Source organism: Ornithorhynchus anatinus, chromosome 11 (genome assembly GCF_004115215.2).
Source record: "Ornithorhynchus anatinus isolate Pmale09 chromosome 11, mOrnAna1.pri.v4, whole genome shotgun sequence".
NCBI lineage: Eukaryota > Metazoa > Chordata > Mammalia > Monotremata > Ornithorhynchidae > Ornithorhynchus > Ornithorhynchus anatinus.
This window is the reverse complement of record NC_041738.1, coordinates 33,627,312-33,654,042: the sequence shown is the minus strand read 5'-3', so window position 1 is coordinate 33,654,042 and position 26,731 is coordinate 33,627,312. Positions and strand designations below refer to the sequence as shown.

General features: G+C 43.3%; 1 protein-coding gene across 4 annotated transcripts in view; it reads right to left on the bottom strand.

Annotated features, from left to right (window-relative positions):
• Nucleotides 1-26,731, bottom strand: part of NUP93 (nucleoporin 93) — a 97,371-nt gene that overhangs the window by 12,229 nt on the left and 58,411 nt on the right. For 3 of the 4 annotated variants that reach the window (XM_029075791.2, XM_007671511.4, XM_039913497.1), the window contains 6 exons: nt 19,470-19,532; nt 14,182-14,310; nt 6,735-6,809; nt 5,654-5,743; nt 3,843-3,982; nt 1,493-1,625 (listed from right to left, as the gene is read on the bottom strand). In XM_029075791.2, the coding sequence (XP_028931624.1) occupies nt 1,493-1,625; nt 3,843-3,982; nt 5,654-5,743; nt 6,735-6,809; nt 14,182-14,310; nt 19,470-19,532 (630 nt within the window). Of the gene's footprint in view, nt 1-1,492; nt 1,626-3,842; nt 3,983-5,653; nt 5,744-6,734; nt 6,810-14,181; nt 14,311-19,469; nt 19,533-24,578; nt 24,599-26,731 lie in introns of those variants that run through there. The other variant, XM_029075792.2, reaches the window with a different exon arrangement.

The window sequence follows — 26,731 nt, the reverse complement described above, 5'->3', positions numbered from 1 at the left end:
TATGGCCATTCAAACCAAGTCTCTAACCACTGCGTATCTTTGCCACTATGTACATCTGGGCTTTACGGCAAGGGACCTAATCAGCTCCGAGGCGGTCAACTCCACTTACGTCCCGGCGGGCTGCCTAGTCAGTTTTCATCTGGGGCCAGCAAGTCTCTCGTTATTGTCTAAGGCATCGTTATACTGGGGAGCTGGTTCTTCTAAAAATAACCCCACGCCATACATCAGGAGCATCTCAACCTGAAGCCTTTTCTTCCCCTAACACTTTCACCGGCACTAAATATTCCCAAAAAACAAATATTAAAGAATAATGCTACTGGAATTCTTCCTAGATTTGTGATTTTGAAGTTTAAATTAGTAGCATTTAAGAATTTTATGCAGTTCAAGGAGCAAGATGCCGAGAAAGGTGCAGGGAGTAGTGAAAGAAAAGACCTGTATCTTTCAGCTACCTTCAGGTGAACAAACTGTTTCCATACCCCCAGGATGATGTTCTGGACTTCAGGGAAGATGGGGTGGTGATAATGTAAAGCACTTATTATATGCTAGGCACTGTACTTAGTGCTGGGGTAGATACAAGCAAATTGGGCTGGACATTGGATACTGTCCCCGTCCCACATGGGACTCTCAGTCTCAACCCCATTTTACAGATGAGGCAACTGAGGCACAGAGAAGTGAAGTGACTTGCCCAAGGTGACACAGCAGGCAAGTATCAGGGCCGGGAGTGAAACCCATGATCTTCTGACTCCCAGGCCTGTGCTCTATCCATTACGCTATGCTGAGGTGGAGGAGGGAACGAGGAGTGGTTACATTATTATTATTATTATTATTATTATTATTATTAAAATGGGGATCAATACTGTGAGCACCACCTGGGACAAACTGATTATCTTGTGTCTACCTCAGCGCTTAGAACAGCGCTTGGTACATGGGAAGTGCTTAACAAATACCATCATTATTATTAAATACCACTGATAAGGATGATGATATCTGTATCCTATGTAATTTTCTGCGGAAGTCAATTCCATATTCTTAACACCCATCTATGAAGAAGGCTTTCCTTTTGTTTGTTTTGGCATTCAGGCTTCCCCGGCTGTCCCCCTGTTCTACTGCTATGGGATCTGGAAAACAACAATTCGATTTTCACCCTGTTCCATTCCCTTCATGACCTGGTAGATTCGATCATCTCCTCTCTTGGACCTCTTTACTCTAGACTGAGGAGTCCTAACCCTTTCAGTCCAACCCCACCCTGATCAATGATTTCCCGTCTCGTTACTTCTCCCTCCGGCTCGATTAGGTCCCTCCTGCTCTTCTGATCTTTCAGATAAATTTCAGATCTTTATATCTGTCCTCCCGCCAAGGGGTACTTTCCCACTTTGCGTACGCTTCCGCTCTCACCAAGGTGACAACGACAGATGTGAGGCGTCTCATTATACAATCTGACGGAACAAGACCGATAAAAGTCGTGTGGGGAAAACGTGTAAGTGGCAGGTACCTGGAGTCCTGGAAGAGGCGCTGGGAGTTTGATGTTAAGGAAGCTGCGGACCAGCTGATAAGTCCCGGGAACCCCACCTAGTTGAGCTTGTTGTAGGTTTCCAAACACTGTCACGAGGGTATAGTTCTTATAACTGTAAGAAATAAATATTAAAGACAGTTGCACACAAACAAGACAGCCTAAATGCAAAAACCCTAGATGAGAGATTAAAACCCCCCAAAACTCCTATTAACCTATATGCACCTTAAGAATAAGCCACAGATGCTTTAAAATCAGTTTGGATTATTCTAAGTACTTTTCCCATAACTTTATCACTCCTGAAAGACACACCCACAGATATGAGGATACACATCTGACAGTCATACCATTTAGGAAACCCTGACTGAAAAAAGGTTCTTATGTAAAACATGAAGTGGTTGACTCCCGGATGCTTTTAAGATGCTGAGTAACAGTGACTGGAGTCAGAAGAGAAGAATGTTAGGAGGGAGCTAAGCTGGGAAATGGTTATTATGAGCTGAGAAACACAGGAAGAATGACTAGTCATTTAGGAAGCCGTTAGGGAAGTATTAAATCTAATGCAAAAGAAATTCAAGCGTAGATCTTGATTTCTTCAAGGGTAGATAAGGAATGTCCACTTACAATACACTGAGAGGACATTTGGAGGCTATTTTTATACCTTATTATATAGGGCCCAACATAAAATCATTTTGCTGCAACACTGCAATAAACCAGTTCACGGCTATCGCTACTAATATGAAGATATTAATGGCATAAGAATAAGCACCCAAAAACTGAACTGTGGCTTGACCCACCCTAGTTTGGAGGATAGACTCTAAATATTGCTCAGTAGTTACACAACAGAGAAGCAGCGTGGCTTAGTGGGTAGAGCATGGGCCTGGGAGTCAGAAGGACCTGGCTACTAATCCCGGCTCCACCATTCGTCTGCTGCGTGACCTTGAGCAAATCACTTCACTTCTCTGTGCCTCAGTTACCTCATCTGTCAAATGGGGACCTGTGAGTCCTGTGTGGGACAGGGACTGTCCACCCTGATTTAAGTTGTATCTACCTCAGTGTTCAGAACAGGTAACACAGGAAGCGCTTAACATGTACCACTACTACTATCATTATTATTATTATTAATAATAAAATTAAGCTCTACTGGCTATGATCAATGAATGAGTGGGTATCCGTCCCTGGGGTTCGAGGATGCCGCCTTTGACAGTGAGATTTTTAATCAGTGTCTGTGGGTGTGAAAGACCACATCATGTGCTCATAAAGACTGCCCTTGGAGGGACGGTTGCATTTTTCCACACTGCTTCTTTTTTCTTCCTCTTGGGGCCATAATCTCCCTCAAGTCTCTGCTCTGAGAAGTTTACCCCATGAACTCTAATTATTATTATTATAGTGTTTAATCCATTCATCTGATCTCTTTACATCACAAATCAACTAGTCAGTTTGCAAGCCAGTTCACCACTGTCACAGCTCTGAACGGAGGCACAGTTTTACTCGCAGAAGCCAATATTGTGACTTCTTAATAAGGCGTCACTTTGATTAGTGCCGAAGAACTGAAAACAAGAATCTACTGCGGCGATCGGCCTGGGTGGCTCCGTGGAAGTGTGCTGCAATTTGGCTACTGCACTCAACTCAGCGGTCTTCTCTTCTGAGCCAGCGGGGAGAAGCCCAGCCCCGAGTCTCTGAAATAAAGAGGATTTGTAGCCACGCTTATGGCAGCCCCTGCTGGCTCATTCAAAGGTCGACTGAATATCCTCAATGAAGGATGAGTGACGCGAGGCCCTATTAACGGAGTGGACAATGGCAGAGGGACAAAAGCCCAACCTAATCCCCCCCGAAATGACTAAGTCAAGTTGCTATGGAGGTGGCTCAGCACACGCCACTGGTGGGAACGGCAGGAAGGAATCTGGCATCAAAAGGGGAGCTGGACCCCTAGGGATTAACTCGATATAGCCAAAAGGAAAATTAAGATTAAAGGGGGATTTAATTGGGGTACGGAGGCCTTTCATAGGGTTTGAAGGTAGGAAAATTGACGGGGTGAATGGTCTAATTAAATCACTGTTAAAAGGACAAAGGGGCATAAAGAACAGAGGATGAACCAGCTGAAGAAATAATTTTGATCTAAAGCATTTCAGCACGATCAAAATGTTCCCGAACCACTTCACATGGAAGGCAGGGAACAGAACGGAAGAAGATAAATATGCTCCAACTGTCGTGATTTTTTATTTTAATTGACATTTCGTGACTGGGAGGCCGTGATATATCGAAACGGCTCTTTCTGAAAACTGCCCAACCTTTTCAGTTTCACGTTCAAGAAGTCAGTACGTTTTGCTCTTACCTCTGTTCTAGGTAATGTAAAGCTTGACGAACGAACTCCATTCGCACCTCTGTGCTATTGCGGCTTTTTAACGCATCTGTTGCCGGAGCCAGAAGCACATCTGTCATCTGCTTTACCATGGCCCACAGATCAGAAATATTCTGTGGACAAATAAAATCAAAAGTAATTGTTGAAGAGGTCTTCTCAGTTTCACTTACAGGCATTTATCTGCACCACCGAAAAGAATCGCCATATATTTAAAAAGGGAATCTGGAAAATAGAGAGGTGATGGAACTGATTGCCTCCACCTGTGCATTCCAAATTCTCACCGGGACAAATTCTGTTGCACAAAACGCACCACCTGTTCTTTATCTGTCCTCTTTTAAGAGCTCGGAACCTAATTCTCTAGTGTGCTAGCACAAGACTAGTTTTAGGAGAAAATATTCTCCTAGTCTGGGTATACCCACCTACATAATTAATAGAATTTAAAAAGTAACAAGAACACCAAATCTCAGTGGGTTATCTATTAAAGAATGTGGCTAAATTTATCATTGTTCAAGGCTCTCAAGAACTTAAAAAAAAATACTAGGTAGCAGTAATTCAGCCTTTACAAGGTCATCCCACTTTGCACACTTTAAAATTAGACTTTAACCTAAATAACGTGCATTCTGCTCTCCCGGAAACCTCCACGGGCTGGTTGCTCTAACCATGCTTTTGAAGTTTCATACCCACCTACTCTCCTACCCACTCATTCCCTTCCAAAAGATTCTTCCCATGACGACCTGCAATTAAAGGAAGCGTGGCATTCTTTTCTTTGTGCCACCCACGCAAAGCTGGGACTCCTTTCTCCTGGAGCACCTCCCCATCTTTAAACCTTTCTCTGAAACTTCACTCTTGGAGAATTTGAAAGCCTCATTTGCAAAAAAGAAAAATGTATAGGCATGAACTCCCCAGTAGTCCTCACTGTGGGCAAAGTTTGCAATTTCCCAACGGGGAAGGAGAGGAGGGAGGGGAGAGGGAGAGCTAACAGAAATTACAGGGGCAGAACAATTTCAGTGTGAGTCCCAATGTAAGGTTGGCATGGGGCATCATAGGTTCCACCTGCCCTGTTCCCCAGAACTATTCTTATCATGCCACCCATCGGCACACCAAAAAAACCCCTCCCTTCCAAAAAGGTATGCATGGGGAAGAGCACGAATGGGCTCCTGCTTCAGCTTCCCCTGGCCTCCAAAATAGCATAGGCTCTTTGGGGAGGGAACAGGCTGAAGCTTCACGGTTCGGTCCCCAAGAAGTCAGGCTTAAAATGTGTCCGAAATACCTCTTTGTGTTAAAGATGCACGGTATCTCTCTGTCAAACTTCACTGCTGGGTAATTAAACCTTAAGCAGAAGAAATAGCCCAGCCAGATGGGGAAATTATGTCAATTCAATGGGTTATATCAATTAGCCCACTAGTGTTCAGGAGGGCACCAAGAAACTGAGTAATCAATCGTTTCTGCCTGGGACTGGGTCTGAGAGAAAATACTCATGTCATTTCTGGTTGGCATTTGATCTTTGAATTCCCAGACAAAAGGGTGGGGGTGGGCCGGGGGCGAGTGGTTGGGGATATCTTTCTCCTCCTCCCTAAAAACATATAAACCTTTATGCAATATTGTTAAAATATGACACTTTTCAACTGCAATACCGGAAAAGGCTCATATTAACTATATTTCTTTTCCCATAAAATGGTGCCCCATTTCTCAGGATCCTCAGTACCTTTCCAGCAGAATCAGCAGTATGTTAACCCCAATGTGACGATTACCCACATCAACGTAGGTTAACTACCTGGCAGTACCTTATCATCAAGTTCCGCAACGGTGGCACAGAGGTCTACCAGGTTAGGCTGCAGGTGCCCGTTCACTATCTTCTCATTATAAACATAAATCTGAAATGATCAAAAGCAAAGTAAGCAGCACAACTTATACAGGTCTCCAGCTAGTCATGGAGCCCCATCATCCAAGTTTCCTTCCTTGGGGTAGCCAATCAAACATGGAGCAGCGGACATCAGGAAGGTGTCTTTCTTCCCCCAAATTCCAGCTACTGTACCACGAGACCCCTCTACCCACCTAATCATCCTTGCTTCTTCCCTTCGCTCTCAAATGAACCAGTGGGGGAGAAGGGGAATTAAAGGAAGTAACATTGGAGACTGAAGACCTAGTCCTAGCCGATTAGTAGTTCGGGAGAAAAAGGGAAGTGAAGAAATGGGTTCTGCTGCTGCCTTTTACCCAGAATAAAAGAGTGATCAGAAGGCAGGGACAAGAGTCTTTGTGCCTTCCTCTCTCCCTCCTTAGGACCAGAACGAAAAGGATGTAGGTGAAGGGAGACATGGTGAACTGAATCAGTCCCATTCCTATAACCGCCACTTCCTTATCTCCTCTAAGCCTGTGTCCGGCTAAGGCAGAGGTCAAGGGGGCGAAATTTGTGTGTGCCGGGGGGAAAATGCAGCCAACAGGCCATAAAGTGCCACATGGCTTCCATTCCTCCCAAACCACCGTGGCAGCCATAACCGGTCAACGACAGATCTTCGGCCAGTTGTCCTCATACAGGACCAAAGCCAAATCAAACACAGGGGGCCATGTTTAGGCTTACCTGAAATCTTTAGTTTCCTCTCTAACCCCAATTAAGCTATTTTGAGAACTTGCAAAGATAGTGTAGCCTCATTTTCAGATATCAACTTGGCAAGGGATTTTAAGGGACCTTTTGAACAACTGCCTCCTGGTCTCCATGAATCCTCAGTGTCACTTCCTAGTCAGTCCTTCTAACTTTCAATTTTTCCTCTTTCTCAATGAGACACCTCCTCTCATACCGTTTATTCCAAACTACTCCTCCTACAAAACTGACTTTACAACGCGAGTCTTCCCATTTCATATTCTTACCTGTCGGGCATAAGCCATCTCAACACTATCCAAAGAGCTGCGGCCCGGAGGGCCCAATTCACTGATGTAACTTGGCTGTTGGGCAAAACACACGAAGAATCAGTCAAGGTCTCTGTGGACTCCATCAAAATCGATCAATCGATTGTACCTGTTGAGCACTTACTGTGTGCAGAGCACTCTACATCAGCAGCAGAGCCCACTGGAAAGAATTTGGGCCTGGGAGTTCTAGGGTCCTGGTTTCTAGATGGCAAAGAAAGATTTGGGTTCTAATGCTGGCTCACCACTTGTCTGCTGGGTGACCTTGAGCAAGTCACTCCGCTTCTCTGTGCCTCAGTTATCTCATCTGTAAAAGGGGAATTAAGCCTGTGGGCCCTTTGTGGGACAGGGACTGTGGGTCATCTGATTATCAGCGCTTAGTACAGTGCCTGGTACATAGTAAGTGCTGAACAAATACCATTTAAAAACAAAAAACAAATGAACAAACACAACAGAAAAACCATACTGAGCCATATACTCTTTAAGCCCACCTAAATAATGACAAAGGCTTTGTTCTTTGAAACAAAGCAGCTGGTAAGGCACATTTCCTGGGAAACAGATGTGAAGGAACTACTGCTTTGCAACCTCTCCCTGGGTTATTTTTGATAAACTGCCTAGTCATTACATGAAATTCTGGTTTTAGGCTACAGTCACTCACTGTTGGGTGTCGCTTGGTACAGAAGTTCGAAGAAGCTGTGTCACCTTGGGATCACTTTATAGCAGAAGCACTCATCTATAAATCACAAATTTTTTTTCCTCACCTTTTTGCAAGATTTAAAACAATACCGAGGATGCCACTTTAAATACCTTGTGACTTACTGGTCGAAGCGCACACAGTAGAATTTGTAATTAGAGTGCATTTCTGGTTGGTGTTGAAACAGGAATTTTTTTTACAAATGAAACCTACACGACCAATTTTCTCTACCTGAAAAATCTAACCTGGCGTATTCTGAAAGTGGTTTCTACCACAGCATGTTACAGTAAAAAGCTAACCCAGAGATGTCAAGTGCTTCAGGAAATCATTTATAACAATTCCGGCCAAACAAAAATAACCAGCAACAAGATAACAAAAATTGGACAAAATAACTGGAGAGGTTAGAAGCACAAGTATAGAATGTAGATGAGACTCTATTTGGAAAAAAACATCTAGGGAAAAAGGAAAAAATAAAAATAGGATGAATAAACCCTAGACAATACTACACAGTAAAAGAGGGTCATAGATAAATATTAAATTACCTCTGAATTAGCTATGTTTTGCAGAAGCAATAAAACTGTACGTGGCACACAAAAATATCCCATGTATTTTATAGATTGGATGAGTTTGAAAATAACTCAAAGCTAGGATATTGCTTCAACTTTGGATTACAAATGGTTCTCACAAATACAGTTCCATTCATCAGTGATGAAGAGAGGGAAAACAAAAAATACTGAAGTTGACCAGCAAACTGTTCCTTAATCCTTCATGTTAATTAGCAATAAAACAGTGGAAGATCGAGAAGTGTAAAGATTTTCCAAAAACCCTAAAACATATGTCAAACTCAGAGATGGCAGAGAACACTAGAACACCACATTTTTGACCAGTGAATTACTTGAGTGTTCCCTAAAGCAAAGAAATAAAGAACTTTCCCATCTCATTTAATCTTGTAATTCTTGAAGGAGCGATTCTGCGTCACAAACAGATAGGTGGTCAAAACGATCCAATCACCCCATTTATTTCTCCCCATTTTCCTTTATTGAAATGGAGCGAGCAGGCTTCCCTGGCCCTTTGGTTAATTTTTAAAATTGGGCTCCTTCGAATAACTTTTTGATAATTAAAAATGTTTTCTAGAGTAGCACCAGCCTCCAACTTGTATAGAAAATCATGGTCTACTTCTGCCTACTTCAGAAAAAAATCAGTAGGTGGATGTCCGCTAAGTGGAAGGTGACTTTGGGATTTTTGTTTTATTTATATTGCTTCTGGTGAGGTGGCAAAGAGCAAAAGGCTAAAGACATGTATTTTTCCTTAGTTTAAGGTCAGATTAATGAGAGAAGACAATGTGAAAAGGCAACTGAAGTCATATTACAAGATGCAGCTGGGCTTAATCACAAAAGGCTGCAAGTTCTGACAAATTTTCACGGGGAATAAAAACGGTGGTGGAGTATTTGCATTTCTAATCTCGGTAAGTTTTGCTAAATATAAATGAATGGCTTTGAAAAGTGTTTTCCAGTACTAAAAATCCAATTTTTAAAATTACCCTCTTAAAATGCTGTTCGTTTTGTGCTGTCTTCAAATTTCCATTTAAATTAATTTCCCCTAATGTGCTTGCTTTCCAAAGAATTTCTCCTTCATTTGCCCTTAGCTAAATCTTCGCTTTCACTTGTATACCGATCCCATGCACACGAGCGATGCATTATTCATCAATGCGACATGTACACGGACATCCTTGAACAGTGGAAACAAGCAACTTCTGTCGGCATTTCATAAAAAGGGGGTGCTGGCTGGTGGCTCGGCACCGGGGTGCCAACATCCTGTACAGAAATAACGATTCCGACACCCATGGGACTCCTGGGTTTCACAGACGAGGTGTTTTGAGAGAGTCCTGAGGGGGAATACTGGCAAGAGGGAGGCATATGCTAGAGACGGCAGACAGGGAAGCAGCACTTTGGAGTAAAGACAGGAGAGAAGTGCCAGGAGAAAAACTCAGCTAAATGGAGAAGTGTGGGTATACAGTGTTAAGAGAACAGAAGCTGAAGACAAAATGGAGCTGGGAACCAAGAAGTGAGACTCTTATAGGAACTGATTTAAATCATTTGTTTATCTTCGGGAAGAGCATTCAGGAGCAGAGAGACTGTGGTCAGACGGTTTTTCGGGGGCTTCGCTTTCTTCCCCCTCTAGTCAAAAACTGAAAACAACAAAAAAGGGAAAGGAATGAAAGAAGCCTATATTCATATTTAATCAAAAGCCTCACCCTTTTAAATGACCTGATCTTTACAAGCCATGAATTGACATTCTGATCCGTCCACTGGAATTACCACGCTTGCGATCTGATCCACTGGCAAGTTAGCCCCCTGCTGTGGCATGGTTCCGTGACACCCACACACACGCCGATTCGGCGATGTATTTGACAGGCACAGGCTTCCTGAAGAATACCCTGCTGAGGTGCCGTTCGCTTAACTATTTACTTCCAATCTACTGCATCTGGGATTTTTCCAGGTTAGACTAAAACACACCAACTCAAAACACTCGTGAAATGACACAAACACGCTAGAAGAATTTTGAAGAGCTGGAAAAACAGAAGATAATGGCTCGTGACCATTGGTAGAGCTCAAAGAGGCAAGAGGGGAAACCGTCCGACTCCACCACTACAGATCGGACATCCAGAAGCGAAGGACTACATTGATCACTCCAAGTGCATAAGCCAGAAATAGGAGCCACACAATCTATTGTGAATTATCCCACTCAACCAATTTGCCACCTGGATGCATTTTGTTACATAAGATTTCCCCCCTTCCTCCCCTAGCTGACTATAGCTCTAAAACTTACTAATGACCAAAAACTGATCTGGCCTCCTTTCAAAACCACAGTACACCATTTTTCCCGATCAAATCCTGAAGGGATCCATTTCCCAAACAGATGCTATACTGTCTAAAGTAGCACTTTCTTTATGAATTTTATATTTGTTCGCCACTGACTTCATTGGAGAGCCTCATTTTCTTACGTTAGGGGACAGTAACTCGGATCTTCAGTACTCATTTTATTGTATCTTCAATACGCTCATTTTTCTTCTGAAGAAATCATCCTCCTTCACCGATAAATTCTACCCATATTGCTAATCATTCCTTAAGACTCGGCTGTCCCTCTTAGATATGATGACCAGATGCAATACTTCAGCTATCAAACTGATTTCCTCCACTCTTTCTCCTTCTTTCAGTATCTTAAGACGGTCATTAATGTTCTGATTTCTGATGACATATTTCTAAATGGAAGAAAGACTAGTGCAAATATCTGAGACTCCGTACATGAAGCCAGTGTATCGAGGTAAGGTAAGGGAGGCTTTCTACAACAATTCAGTGTACTGAATTGTGACCACCCTTGCAATATAGGAAAAGGATGCTCGTTATAAGTTAAGAGTCTCCCATCTAAGCACCCGCTCCAGAAAAATGGCACTTCAGCTAATCTGGAGTTTGCCCGACTTGTCCATCTCACAAGCTAAACTGACCACCTGTTGGGAGGCCCCAACCCAGTGCCTCGAAAGCACAAATGACCTTCCATGGGGATTCTCTTGGCTGTAAAAAATCATCTGCTAAATGGGACTAACCTAGTTTTAAGAGAAGAGCAATCAGGAAAGAACATCTCATTAACAACGTTTTAATTATTTCCAAATCCCACTACAGACCACAGCCTACTAACACCATTTATAATAAAAGGAAGCTTTGCAGCAAGATACACTGCTCTAGTTCTTTGCTTCACTCCACAAAGAAGTAAAGCAAAGACAATGGAGGGGTGTGGAGACTGGAACCGCAGGTGTTTCTTCCCCGAAGAAACTAGTTTTGTCCAGAAGCCTATCGGGGAATCATCAATGGCGTGGATTTCATGGTACATCCAGAAACAGCGCATACACACTGATCAAGCCCCAAAGCAATAACAGTAATAGTAATAATTGTGGTATTTAAGTGCTTATTATGTGCCAGGCACTGTGCTAAGCACTGGGGTGGGAAAGAGCAAATTGGGTCAGACACAGTCCCTGTCCCACATGGGGCTCACAGTCTTAATCATTTTTCAGATAGGGAAACTGAGGCCTAGAGTAGTGACTTGCCAAGTTCACACAGCAGACCAGTGGCAGAGCTGGGATTAGAACCCAGGTCCTCTGACTCCCGGGGGCCCGTACTCTATCCACTAGGCCATGCTTTTTCTCTGTGATTCAGTCAAGTGAAGAATAGCTGCCCAAGGCTGAAGGGAACAACATGAAAAATTGGGCTTTGTTTTTTTTATTTTGATGACACGCTTTAAGGCGCAAAGAAGGTCTGAGGTCTTAGCGATGCCTAAAGTGAAGGCCTTAGCTGGCGGTGACTTGCAAGACAAACACCATCAATAGGTTGCCTGCCCTCTAGACCGGAAATTCAGTGTGGACAGAGAACGTATCTACCGACCTTGTTGTACTATACACTCCCAAGCGCTTAGTACTGTGCTCTGCATTCGGTAAGTAATCGATAAATACCACTGACTAGTCTAGAATAGTGCAGAGATGGCCAAAGGTACTAGACGATCACTGGGAGTCATGATTACTGCCCTCCCACCAGCTACGCCAACGCTGCCAAATCTCATGACTGGTTCATTGCTAACACTTTGCTTCATCAATATTACAACGATAAGGCACAAGGAGGAAGATGCAAAGCTAGTTATTAACCCTGTGGAGTGGAGGTGGGGAGTGAGCCACACCAGGACGCCACCAGTATAGGTCGAGGCCAAACTGGTCAGGAGCTATCAACTGGTAAGCGGAGAGTCACAGGTTGTAAGCTTCGGGGGCAACACCGTTTCCGCTTTCAGGGCACGCCTGCCCATTTCTGAAACCCTAGTTCAGTCCACCTCTCTCTAGTGATTAAGGCAACAGTTCTGCATCTGAGGCCTATCACCTTGGCAGAATTTGGCAAGTCCCTCTTAAGACTGTTTCCTTATCTGAAAACTGGGGGGGTACAACTACTTACTATTTCCTGGAGGTGAGAGCAAAACAAACCAATAAGAAACTGTTAGTAAAATCATTTGAAACAAGAGGAAAAATTTGGGTAGTAATCTAGTGAGATAGACTGAAATAATTTCAGACATGAGAAGGAAAGGGGGCCATGCATTTGAGGTAATGTTGAACAGAATATGTAAGCTACATATATGTGTGCCGCGGAGGTTCTGAATACTTAAATGCAAAGGTGGTGTCGAAATATTGAAGTTGGGGGGGGGGGAAGGGGGTGTCAAGTAGGATCTGTGAAATGGTTTAGGTCTGCAGCGATTTACTCCAAGTCATAGTACGGCCACCTCACTTCCAACTGAGGGGGAGGCCTTTCTTTCCTTAGATAGGTATCAGTTGTATTCCCTTGGGGAAAAGGACACTGAGTCAGGTGGGAGGAAGGCCAATACAGCAAATAGGAACAGAGGTTAGTTTCTTGTCTGTACTTTGGTTTCCATTCCCAACTTGGCCATCCTTCCACCACCTAGTTGCTTGCTGAGGTAAAGGGTCTTCCACTAGCAAGGTCAGGGAAGAGGGGAAATTCAAGTCTTCTTTAATTAAAAAATAAAAAAATAAATCCCTGATTATAACCCCCTGACTGCTTTCCCTGTTGAGCTGTCCTTGCTAAACCAGGATCTGCCCTGAAATATCTGCTCTTGACTGTTCCCTCGTCTATGAACCAAAAAAGCCCAGCGCTCCAATTTAATGCATTCTGCATTTTATTTTAACCCTTCCATTCAGAGTACTTCCAGTTTCCTGTAATGATTTACAAGTATCCCCACTCATTCTTTATTTGTGGAATTAAGCAGAATCTCCTGATTTTCCTCCAGTTGCCTTGCTGCACAGGCTCCTTCCATGAGTTGCTCTTTGGAGACTGGTACCTTGTCCTGCAACCTCCAGCTCTTTGCATTTTGCCTTGCTATTTTGGATTTTCCAGTGCTGGGTTCTACCTCTCCTGGTTACTGCCATGTCGAGGCAAGGGCACCATTCTTTCCTGTAGCTTTAATTTTTCACAGTGGGGTCACCATTTTCTTTACTACTGGCTCTTTTGGGGGAGAAGAGGGCATTGTCTCCCCAGGCATCTGTCTTTTTCTTCCCACATCTCACCCTCTCAAAGATGGCAATCCCCATTATATTTGATGGAGAGGTGGCCTCATGAATTTGTCCCTTTGGGTTGAGGAGGTGCGCTGATTCCTTTTCTTGGCTCTTCTAAGACATGCAACTTTTCTTTCCCATATTTATTCGGAGGGCAGACCTCACTCCAGGACTTCTGATGGCCACTTTCTGGGATTCTCTGGGGAAAGTCATTCCCTCCCCAGTGATTCTTTGGGGAGCAATATCCCCTCACCTAATTCATGGATACGTGGAGAGGAAATGTTTAATCTGTTATTCTTCCTATGCAAGATTGAGCTTTTAGCGCCTTAGATGGCAGTGCTCTTTTCTCTACATCTTTAGGGAGGGAGACCCGAATGGGTGTCTGAAAGGCAACGGTAAGGAGAGGAAAGGGTAATGGTTAGAGGTGTTTGAGGAGAGGGGAGGTGTGTGCAGAATGAAGTTTGAGAAAAATGATCCTGGCAACACAATGAAGAATGGACTGGAGGCAGAGAAACCAGTGAGGAAGCTGATGCACACTCTTGTAATTTATGGTACGCTATATCTGTATACTATGGTTGATACGGGGATGTCCGTCCTTTCTTATGGCTTAGACCTACCTCATTTTCTTGAGTAAAATCAAGGGCATCTTCCCCTGAAGCAAGCAATGTATGTAGAATCCTTTGTTTCACTTGTTCCCATTCGACCAGCATTGACTCTCGATGATATTCTTCAGCCATACCAAAGGTCTGCCAATGAAGAAAGATAAAGGCCGTTATTCCTACCATAAATAGGGGAGTGAAGAATCGGCCGAACATAATCAAAATCTAACTTGGACTCCTCTAAAAATAAAGTCAATCTATATATAAAGACTTAAGTGCCTATGTGGCTGTACAGTGTCCTCGCCTTAAAATACGCTTTTTTATAAATGTGCCCAGAATTATCAACACTCAGACCTGGACCCCGGTTCCGAGGATAGGGAAGACATGGAAGGGAGAAGATCCCTTAATAGTGGTGGTCCCGGAGACTAGGGCCAAGGGCTCTGAACAGCTGTCTGGAGGTGATCAGGACTAAACCGCCCTGGTTATAGAGGACCTAAGAGTTTAAAACACTATTAGTTGGGTTGCAGGGAAAAACCAAAAAAATCAACTAATAAAATGAGGAAGAACTACTTTGTGGATTTTTAAGATGCATAGTGACTGCAGTTAGGTAGTGCGAAACCAGTTTTACTAGTACCACGGGCTAAAAAGCTACCAAATATTTTTTTTTAAGAAATCCAGTATCAGTAACATTTTCACTGGTGGAAGTGCACGTGACGGAAAACGCAGAACACTCTGTAATTAGGTTCCTAATTGTTCTGCTCAAATTCGGTATTGTGTGCCTGGCAAACTCCAGCCTCCGTCGGCTGGTGTCACGGCAGTCTCTACTGCCAAATAGCATGGGCACAGAAGGCAAAGATAAACACCAAGGGGAAATTAAAGTCCTTATAAAAAGACATACTGAACCATGAGCATTCAACCTATTATTTTCTAATTGGCGGAACAGGTTTCCTATCAGCTTAAATACACTTTTCAAAAAGCTCTTTCATTTAGAATCCAATTGGCAAGTAATTAGGCAGCACCAAGGGGATGATTGTAATGGCTGCTTTACTTTTTGGCAATGAAGATAATTTATACCAGTAGGTTCATATACACATACAAGAACACGTGTGTGTATATGTGGCAATGGCGTACTGGAAGGTCCTGCCTCTAGATGGTAATAGGCTCCTAGTGGGCAGGGAATTTTACACACATATATATATATATATGTGTAAAATGTTTATTATATGCCAGGCACTATACTGAGCACTGGGGTAGATAAAAGGTTGTCAAGTTGGACACAGTCCCTGTCCCACATGGGGCTCACAGTCTTAATCCCCATTTTACAAATGAGGTGAAGCTTGCCCAGGGTCACACAGCAGACAAATGGCAGAGCCAAGATTAGAACCCAGCTCCTTCTGACTCCTGGGCCCGTGCTCTATCCACTAGGCCATGTTGCTTCTGCAGCGTACTAAGCATTTGGGAGAGCATTAAAGGGATAGAATTATTAAATTAAGGGAATGGAAAGACAGAGATGTGGATACGTAAATGTTTAAAAGGGTTCATAGATCATTAAGAACAAAAGTTCACTGAGTCGCTGTAAGTGCACAAAAGTTCTGAGGTGGTGTAAAAGTGCTGAGGTGCACGGGCTTTGGAGTCAGAGGTCATGGGTTCGAATCCCGGCTCTGCCATTTGTCAGCTGTGTGACTGTGGGCAAGTCACTTTACTTCTCTGTGCCTCAGTTACCTCATCTGTACAATGGGGATTAAGACTGTGAGCCCCACGTGGGACCACCTGATTCCCCTGTGTCTACCCCAGCGCTTAGAACAGTCCTCTGCACATAGTAAGCGCTTAACAAATACCAACATTATTATTATTATTTGGCAGGATAAGAACGGGGGAGAAGAAAAAGTCATTGGTGAAAACTTCTCAGGGAGGAGGTGGGATTTCAGAAGGACTTTGAAAGGGAGGAGAGCTAAGAACTAACAGATACAATGAAGAAGGAAATTCCCCGCAGAAGGAGGGTTGTGAGCAAGGTCAGAAGCAAGAGAGACGACAATGAGGCACAGTGAAGTGGCTAAGTAAGAAAGAAGTCTTCTTGGGTGATAAGACGACAGCACGCTTGAGTTTAGTGGGAGAAGAAAGTAGGCAAGTCAGATAGAGAGATCTGGTGAGTGCCTTAAAGGAGTTTTTGCTAGATGCAGAGAGGGTCAGGTAGCCAGAGAAGCAGCATGGCCTAGTGGAAAAAGCACGGGCCTGGGATTCAGAAGACGTGGCTTCTAATCCTGGCTCGGCCACTTGTCTGCCGTTTGACCCTGGGCAAATCAGTTTCACTTCTCTGTGCCTCAGTTACTTCATCTCTATAATGGGGATTAAGACTGAGTCCCACATGGGGCGTGGACTGTGTCCAACTTGATTGGGTTGTATTTTCTCCAGTGCTTGGTACAGTACCTGATGCTTACCAAATACCAAACCCCCCCCCCCCCCCCCCCCCAAAAAAGGGAGTTTTTTTGGAAGTGGAGGGACACGGTCTGAACGCTTTGGAAAAAATGATTCCGGCAGGAGAATGAAGTACGGATTGGTCACGGGAGAGGTTAAGGCAGGGAGACCATTGTGGGGTGGGGGTAGGAGGGGCTGATAAAGCAGTCTAACGATAATAACAATAATAATGGTATTTAGTAAGTGCTTACTATGTGCTAGGCACTGTCCTAAGTGCTGGGGTAGATACAAGATAATAAGACTGGACACAGTCCCTGTCCCACGTGGGGCTCCCAGTCTTAATCCCCATTTTACAGATGAGAGAATTGAGGCCCTGAGAAGTGAAGTGACTTGCCCGCAGTCACTCAGCAGACAAGCAACAGAACCGGGGTTAGAACCCATGACCTTGTGACTCCCAGGCCTATGCCACTATGCCATGCTGGTTCTCAAAGCTATGGCTCTCCTAGCTAGGCTATGTTGAAGACTTACATTTAGGATGGTGGCCTCGGGGATGGGTGGACTGGGGAAATGCTTTGGAGGAAAATTCAACAGTGACAAACTGAATGAGGGAGAGTTGGAAGAGACCAAGGAATAAATGATTACAAGAAGCTTGGCAACAGGACAGATAGCAATGTTGTCAGCTGTGATGGGAAAGTTAAGAAGGAGGGGTAGATTTGGAAGGGGTGATGAGGAGTTCAGTTTTCGACGTACTGAAATCAAGGCATCAGCAGGGCATTTATCCGTGTGAGGTACTGGAGGCCAGAGGAAATGTGAAATTGCAAAAAAGGTGAGAGGTTGGGTTGCCACTGTATATTTGGAAGTTATTTTATACAGAGGTGGTAGCTGATGCTGTGGGAGTGGATAAGCTCCCCAGGCACTTAGTAGCTCCCCAAGCACTTAGTGCAATGTTTTGCACATAGTAAGCGCTCAGTAAGTACGACTGAATGAATGAATGAAGTGTGGGGACTGGGTCCAACCTGATTACCTTCCATCTAACCCAGCACTTAGAACAGTGCCTGGAACATAGTAAGTACTTAACAAATACCATAAAAAAAGATACGTTTCACTATTTTGACTATAATTGTAGGCTACAGTGGCACAATTTGAATAACTCCCTTTATCAAGACATAGTCTTAGAAGGAGGGGAAGATTAATGGAAATAGGAGAAAAGGAGGAGATGTGTGAAAGAGAATAGAGGAGGGCCACAGAGAGAAAAAGAGAGGAATGAAGACACTGAATGAGAATGAGATGTTGAAAACCAGCGGTAAATGCAGAAACATCCGTCAAGGGAAGCCCGCAAGCTTACTTACTGCAGTGACGTGTTAAGCACAAAGGTTAATATTCTTCAATCAATTGCATTTATTGAGAGCTTACTGTGTGCATAACACTGTACTAAGCACTTGGGAGTGTACAATATAATAGAGTTGATACATCCCCTTCCCATAACAAGCTGTCTACGGGGGGAGAGAGTCAGTATAAATTCTTGATTCAGGGATACATATTAACACCTCTCTCCCTAGCACTTAGTACAGTACTCTGCATACAGTAAGCACTTAATTAATACTATATCTACTATTTGGAAGGATGAATATTTAAGATCTATAGTCCCGAAGAGACAGGGTAGTAACCTGCTCTAATGCAATACCAGCTTTTTAACTGTATTGTTACTGGCTTTTAGAAAGTTAGCCTGTGTTCTAGGGGATGCATCAAATGGGGAAAAGACACAGATACATTTCTGATTCTCCAATTTTGTCCCTGTTACTTGGCATTTTAATTTGACAGTGGCTACTTTCACCAGTAGAAATTATTTTTTTTAATCAGCAAGAAGCTTATCTATTACTTGGATATTATTTCTATTTTGCAGTTTCTTAGCTTCTTCTAAATTTGGCCTGGAGAGAGAACTTTGACTACTCACAATATTGGAATGTATCTCTCACAAACACATATGCACGTATTTCGCACCGAAGCATGTCACTAAATGTTTTGGTTGGCTGCACATTTAGTCTCAGTATGGCATAATGTTAGGATACTGCCAATTTCAGAAAAACATTTAGCAGGCTAAATTAATTAATAAGGCTGGGTGTTTTTGTCGCATCATCCATCAATTATATTTACTTGATAATTAATAATGAATGTACCCATTGCCTCCACTGGGAAAAGGGGATTTTTTGGTCAATCCCACACTTTATATGTTCTTATATCTGCAAGCCTGAATCCAATGAAGTTCTACATTTTCAGTAACAAGAGTTAATAAGTATGTTCCTCTTATTACACCAACAATCATATATGAAACATTTTAGAAAAGGACAAAAACAAACAAAAAACCCTCAAGCATAAATAAAAGGAGTCACTAGAAATGCCTGGAACCACTGAAAATCATCACTATTGAAAAGATAGGTTCCTGAAATACCTGTTGGATCTTCCAGTCCCTCTACCCAACCCAAGGAGGAGGGTTATGAAACAAAGAAAAAGCTAAAGAGAATTGTAAATCCACATGTCTTTCTTTCCATTGTTCACGGTGGAATTATCATGTCTGTATATTTGAAAATCACTGTTGAACACAAAATAGCTGTTTTCTCCCCGTGTTAACAGCATCGTTTATTATTATGAAGAGCTTTATGATACTCTGAGTTTAAATGATGAAAAGGTCCAATTAAAGAATGTTGAATGCTCGGGGCACCGAATGGTGACCTTATAGCTACACCTGCGTCTCTTTTCAGCTTTGGGATGGTTCAGTTCCAAAGGCAAGAGAGTTAGGCTAAGAGGGCTGTGACAGTCAACCTGGCAGTCGAAAACCAAATTCTGTAAGAACCGAGGCTCCTCCCTACCATCCAGTTAGCATTCCTACTCACCCTCTTTCTGGACTCTTCAATTGCAGACAGCAATGCATTGTCCTTTTCATTCTTCAAAAATCCCTATTGGGGGGGAGAAAAAAAAAAAGAACTCATAAAGCACTGGTTTCACAAATTGCATCGAAAGACTATTTATTAATAATAATAATAATAATGATAATAATGTTGGTATTTGTTAAGCGCTTACTCTGTGCAGAGCACTGTTCTAAGTGCTGGGGGTGATACAGAGTCATCAGGTTGTTCCATGTGAGGCTCACAGTCTTCATCCCCATTTTACAGATGAGGGAACTGAGGCCCAGAGAAGTGAAGTGACTTGCCCACAGTCACACAGCTAAGTGGCAGAGCCAGGATTCGAACCCATGACCTCTGACTCCCAAGCCCGGGCTCTTTTCAGTGAGCCACGCTGCTTCTCTAGCCTGGAAGCTCCTTGTGGGTGGAGGATAGGTCTACCAACTCTGTTATACTGTACTCTCTCAAGCACTTACTACAGTGCTTTGCACAAAATAAGTGCTCAAGAAATACAACTGGTTGATTATGGTTTTTAAATTTTGAGGTCTTTGTTCCCTCAATGGGCCTCCAAAAGTTGAGAGGTAACTTCCCCAATTAAGAGATATATCTGTTAAGGTAAATAAATTGCTCAATAGTTTTAAGCTTTGATGTCTTTGTCCCCTCATTGGGCCTCCAAAAGTTCAGAGGCAATTTCCCCAATTAAGAGATATGATATCTGTTAAGGTAAATGAATTGCTCAATTTTTTTTTTCCTATTTCTCCCAGTCCACTCAACGGTATTTATTGAGCACTTACTGTGTGCAGACCACTGTACTCAGCACTTAGTTTAGTTCTCCGCTGCACTAAGTGCTAAACTTTCCATCTCAAATCTTTGTCAGTGTCTTTCAACTAGGAAAGTGAAAGACAGTTAAAGATTGTTAATGTGATAAATACACAGTAAACCTGTTAGAAATAGTTAGTTACTGGTGTCAGACAACACAGATACAGCCACATAAAACTTAAATCTCAAAAAGAGTTAATATGTATCTAATATAGGGCTCCACAATGTTTTAAGTTAGCTGCACAATGCAGGGCACTTGATATCCTTGAAAAAGAATTCCTTGTGCTTTAGGCAGAATGCCTTGTTTTTTAAATAGCTGCTTCTCATTTGTAATTTAACTGTATTTTATTGGACTTGCTTCAATAGTTTCAAGACACCACGGTGCCATTTTATAGATATTTAAAAGGAAATTAAATAGGTCTCAATCTTTAAAATTTCTCTTTATGGTAAACCTTCCTATTTTACACACGGGAGCCCTTTTAAAAATACTGGTCTCCCCACCATGCTGCTAGGATTTCGGGCACACAGTTCCCTCCCACATTTTTGGTTTTGATTTTTTTTTTAAAATGGAATTTTGTTAAGCACTTAATATGTGCCAAGCACTTTTCTAAGCACCAGGGTAAACAAAAGGTAATCAGGTTGGATACAGTCCCTGCTCCTCATGGGGCTTTCAACCTAGTTAGGAGGGAGACTATTTAAACTCCCATTTTTACAGTTGAGGAAACTGAGGCACGGAAGTGAAGTGACATGCCCAAAGTCACAGAGCAGACAAATAGCAGAGCTGGGATGAGAACCCAGGAACTCTGACTCCCAGGCCCGTGTTCCTTCCACTAGGCCACGTGGCCCATTCTGCCTTCTGAAATAGCCCCTCAGGGGTACCCAGGCTGCTGAAAGCACAAGAGCCCTGGGTCTCTCCAGCAATCAGAAGGCATAGCTGTTCCATTTTAACTGATTCTGCCATTTAACTATCGGCATAACATCAGAAATTATACCGTGTTGACATTTCTCTCCTTTCTCTACCACTACAACTGTATATTAACGGAGGGATGCTGGAATCAGAGCTGCTTGAGTTTGGAGCAGATGCCCAACTGACAAGGACAGTGAAGACATGCAGAGATTCTGTAATGACTCCTTGCTCAGATCCTCTGGGGATGATCGGGAGATGGCTCACCTGGTGGCCTGGTGTGACACGGTGCCTCTGGACAAATGCTCACTGACACTCTATGTCCTGCTTGACTTTACTAAGGAGCATCCATTTACACTGGGGTTAATGAATCGTGTGTTGTTTTTTTTTTTAAAAAAAGCCCCAGAGCCTATGAACCTGCTAATATAATGCCCATTTCCCAACTGTGCCACTATAGTCTTGGAAGAGTGGGAGTCAGGAGAACAGTACTGAAATGGTCCTCATTTATATCCTTCAAAAATTAAGGATCACAAGCCACAAAAATGACTTTTTATCAGAGCATGGATTGAATGCCATTCTTATTATTCTGTCATGACGAGTCTGCCGTTACCAAACTAAGAGAGTTGGCATTACGGGATCCAACTCAGAGATAAACCTGACAAATTATAGTCAGTAATGGCTATTTATGAACAAAACATATATATTTGGAGTTTTACTGGTATATGGCCCATTCTGTCTTGGCCCTGGCCATAAATTATGCAGAAAAAGAAGACCACCTGGCCAGGAACAGGGGCCACGTAGTAGGAGAACAATCAATCAATTGCATTTATTGAGCGCTTACTGGATTCAGAGCACTGTACTAAGTGCTTGGGAGTACAATTCAACAGAGTTGGCAGACATATTCCCTGCCTACATCGAGTCTGGAGGGGGAGGCAGACATTAATATAAAGAAATAAAACTACAGATGTGGACGTAAGCATTGTGGGCCTGAAGAGGGGTGAAGAAAAGGAGCAAATCAGGATGAATAGGAGATGACCCTTATGCCTGTAAATCCTAAGCCCCCAAATTCATTTTCAGAGGCACAGGAGTGGAGTTGGAATTGCTAGCCAACCAGATTCCAAGAAGCTGGTCAAGAGAGTTCAGTTCATGTTTTGTGTTTTTAGAAGCAGCATCCCTAGTGGATAAAGCACGGGGCTGGGAGTCAGAAGGTCATGGGTTCTAATCCCGGCTCTATCACTCGTCTGCTGGGTGACCTTCGGCAAGACACTTCACCTCTCTGTGCCTCGGTTCCCTCATCTGCAAAATGGGAATTAAGATTGTGAGCCCCCAAGGGGACAGAGACTATGTCCAATTCAATTATCCTGTACCTACCCCAGCGCTTAGAACAGTGCCTGGTATTTACTAAGCACTTAACAAATGCCATGACTATTAAGTACCTGCAGGCCTTGTCAAAACAGCATAGTACAGTGATTAAAATCTATTCCACAGAAACAGAATTCAAAATCTCCTGATGCCATGTGCCCTCAGAGAAAATGTTTAAAGTTCAGAAGTAACTACTATAGATTTCAACTTGAGTTGCCACACTGCTCTCCCTCTTTAAAATGTCTTTTCAAAAGTATTACGTATTCCAGTATCGAACCAGTAAAATAAAATGCCTAAACAAGACAATATGGGCGAGTTGAATTTTAGATCACATCCATATATGAACAAAGGCCACTCGCTATTTTGTGTATGCAGATCTGGCTTTGTGCACGTTAGGCACAGATCTAAATCCAAAATGCAAATACATAGGAGTTGTTCATCTCCCTCCTCCCCTTTACAAATGTACATGTTGCAATGTCAACTACTAATTAAATTTAATAAAATGTAAATAAACACTCCGGCTTGCCTTCGCCTGGATATTTTTGTTTGTACACCGTCAAAATAAGATTAGGAGACATGGAATACGTGCCACCTAGTGGTTTTAGCTTAAAAAAAGTCTGCATAAATCACGGAGAAAAGACCCACCACAAAGGGAACAAACAATGCGTCTGGAATCTAAATGAAAGAACAAAAGGGCTAGCCAGAGATGATGGGATTTCAAATGCCTTCCGTCCCTTAAACACCTCCAGAGTCCGGAACTGTTTGCCCCCGAGTTCTATTCCTTAGAAGAAGCACCATTTGGACTTAGGTGGACAGCTCTTTGATGTGTACGAGGAAAATGAAGAGCTGAACTGGGATCATGACCAAAGTCTCTTCGGTTCTCCTCTAACACAGGGCTTACATTCCTGAAGAATCTTGCACTGAGAAGCAGCGTGGGTTAGTGGAAAGAGTCAGAGGTCATGGGTTCTCATCCCGGCTCCGCCACTCGTCAGCTGGGTGACTTCGGGCGAGTCACTTCATTTCTCTGTGCCTCAGTTACCTCTTTCGTAATTTGGGGATTAAGACTGCGAGTCCCACGTGGGGCAACCTGATTACCTTGTATCTACCCCAGCTCTTAGAAAGGTGCTTGGCACATAGTAAGCGCTTACCAAAAACCACTATTACTATTATTAAAAACCCACTTTTAGGTTGTACCAAGATGAAGCCAGCATGCATACCCACAACCATTGCATCCAATACTGCATCACACTCTACCCAGGCAGGTAGACAGGTGTTCGTGGAAAGATTATTCCTTAATTCCCCAACAAGAGTCCCATCCAAAACATGTGTGAAAACATACATTACGTGATCAAAACATACATTTAGATCACACCCATATATGAACAAAGGCCACTCGCTATTTTGTGTATGAAGATGTGCAAATTAGGCACAAATCTAAATCACTGCCCTAAGGTCCCAGCACCCATCAAAATTCTGTAAGACATCAGTCAGTCGAATATGCTCTTTACAAAATGTAGCCTTATAATGATAATAATGGTATTTAAGTGCTTACTATGTGCCAAGCACTGTTCTAAGCGCTGGGGGGGATACAAGGTAATCAGGCTGTCCCACGTGGGGCTCAGAGTCTTCATCCCTGTGTTACAGTTGAGGGAACTGAGGCACGGAGAAGTTAAGTGACTGGCCCAAAGTCACACAGCTGACAAGTGGCGGAACCTGGATTAGAACCCATGACCTCTGACCATGACCTTATTATGACTGGGGGAGGCCTGAGCTGTAGAAATCCCACCTGTCACGCTCCCCAATACTGCACTGGAAAGGCAACTACCAGGATGCATGTTGTCTGTCAATCGATCGTATTTCTTGAGTGCTTACTGTGTGCGGGGCACTGTACTATGCTTGGGAGGATTCGACAGCCCTGCTGCGTCCCCTTGGGCTGGGTAAAATTCTTTCCAATTCACTCAGCTTCTGCACAGTTGGCAAGAGAGCAACTTCAGCCACCCTCCCCGTCTACTCACATTTTTTTCCTTTCATTTTTCCCTTCGATTTCTTTTTCTTGCCTTCCGAGTCTCACCTTCCCCTCAACCTCCTTCATCACAAAATAGAATACGGATGTTAGATGCCACAATAAACTTTATAGAAATGCCGGCAATGGGGGTGGGGTGGGGGGGGTCGCATGGGAGTAGCTTGTGTTCCAGCTTGCTCACTGTTCATTCAGGATGCATTTTGGCTGACTTTGGGCAACGAAACCATTCCTAGGCTACCTAGCCTGCTTCCTCACCTCCTGACTACCCTGGCCATTTTCCCTCCTAACTTTCTCCCACCTTCCTGCTCTCTTCCAGTGTTTCTGGATCCCACCAAACCTCTCAAGCCAAATCTCAACTGCTTCCCCACGCCTTCAGAATCCTTCTAGACGCCGCTCCCTTTTGCCACATCTCTGATTCCACTGCTCTTCTGGACCCGCTAATGCTTCTAAGCACCTCTCTGCCTCTGCCTCTATTCTTTCCTCACAGGACAAAGAGGCTCTGTTTCGCTGAATTTGTTCTGGCTCAAGATTGCACTATATTAACGCAACTTACAAAAAGGACAGGAAAGAAATAATTTTCTATTACTTGTTTTGTATCGATGTTTACGAAACACGCCTGACCCAGCCAAGAAGTAACAACTGCCAATTGTCATAATTTTTTAAGCAACAAAAATGAATCGCTTACATACCAACCAACTGTTGTGAGATGACTCGGCTTGAATTTATTTTGATAATAATTGAAGCGTCCCCCATCATAAAGATACCAATTCTGAAACTCCCATAAACTTGCCCCAGCAAAGAAACTGGTTGAGAAGGCAGGGAACATGTCTACCCACTCTGTTGCATTGTTCTGTTCCAAGCGTTTGGTACAGTGCTCCAAACACAGTAAGCACTGAATAAAATCCCTGATTCACTGAAAATACTACTTTAACTGAAGAATTGAGAAATTCACAGAGATTCTTCCACCTGTTCTGCCCCCCATACCATCCCTAATCGGCAGACAGAAGGCTGTAATTTGTGGAACTAACGTATGGGAGTATTTTACCACAGGACTCGACCTACTTCGGTAATTACAATACCTCCCCTGCCCCCATCTAAACCGGGCTATACCTGAAGAGAAACAAGATTACACAGAATCTGGTACTCTGTGGGTAGTTACGTCAAGGTCTGGTTTTCCTTTATTCTTACCCTTCGATTTTACAGACTGGGGACACTTAGCGCCTCAAGCAGGAGAATTCCGATTTTGGCCCGGAGGCTAATTACGGTCCGCGTGAATGGAACAGCATAATCAGCCAGTCAACTGTACTTACTGAACACTTAGTATGTGTGGAGCACTGTACTAAGCTCTGGGGAGAGGGTGATATAACAATGTAACAGATACATTCCCTGTCTACAGGCTTACAGTCTAGAGGGGATAGCGCAGAATGAGCTTTAAGAAGAGAGAAGGCGGTCTTGGATAAGGCGCCATATTGTGTGTCCCCGTTCTACTTTTCTACCTGACGTGATGGCATGTTTGGAAAAAAAAAACAAACACGATATTTCTAGAAGGGTAAGTCTCTGTATGAGTGTGACTGTTCAGGCATCCTCACCTTTGAATTGCCACCTCTCTAACTCCAGGAAAGATCTAACTTTCTCCAGTCATTCACTGTGGTGGTCTGACTGTAACCTCACTGTGGACAGGGAAAGCAACTACCAACTCTGTTATGCTGTACTCTCCCGAATGCTTAGTACAGTGTTCTGCATATAGTAAATGCTCAATAATTGATAATTATGTGCTCACTTTGTTCCAAGCACCATCTAAGCACCGCAAGGTACAAGTTAATCAGGTTAGATGGTCCCTGTCCCTCATGGGGCTCAAAGTCTAAGACGAAAGGAGAACAGGTATTCAATCCCCATTTTAGAGACCAGGAACTTGCGACATACAGAAGTTAATTGACTTGTCCAAGGCCACACAGCAGGCAAGTGGCGGAGCCGATGCTAGAACCCAGATGCTCTGACTCCTAAGCCTGTGCTTTTTCCCCTAAGCCATGCTGCTTCTTGAAGAAATGTCTTTTATTCTGCTTTCAGGACATCAGAAAACACTTGATACGTGCTCACCGTACACCCCAAATGAATATGGGGATTGGCAACAATTGTAGGAATTGC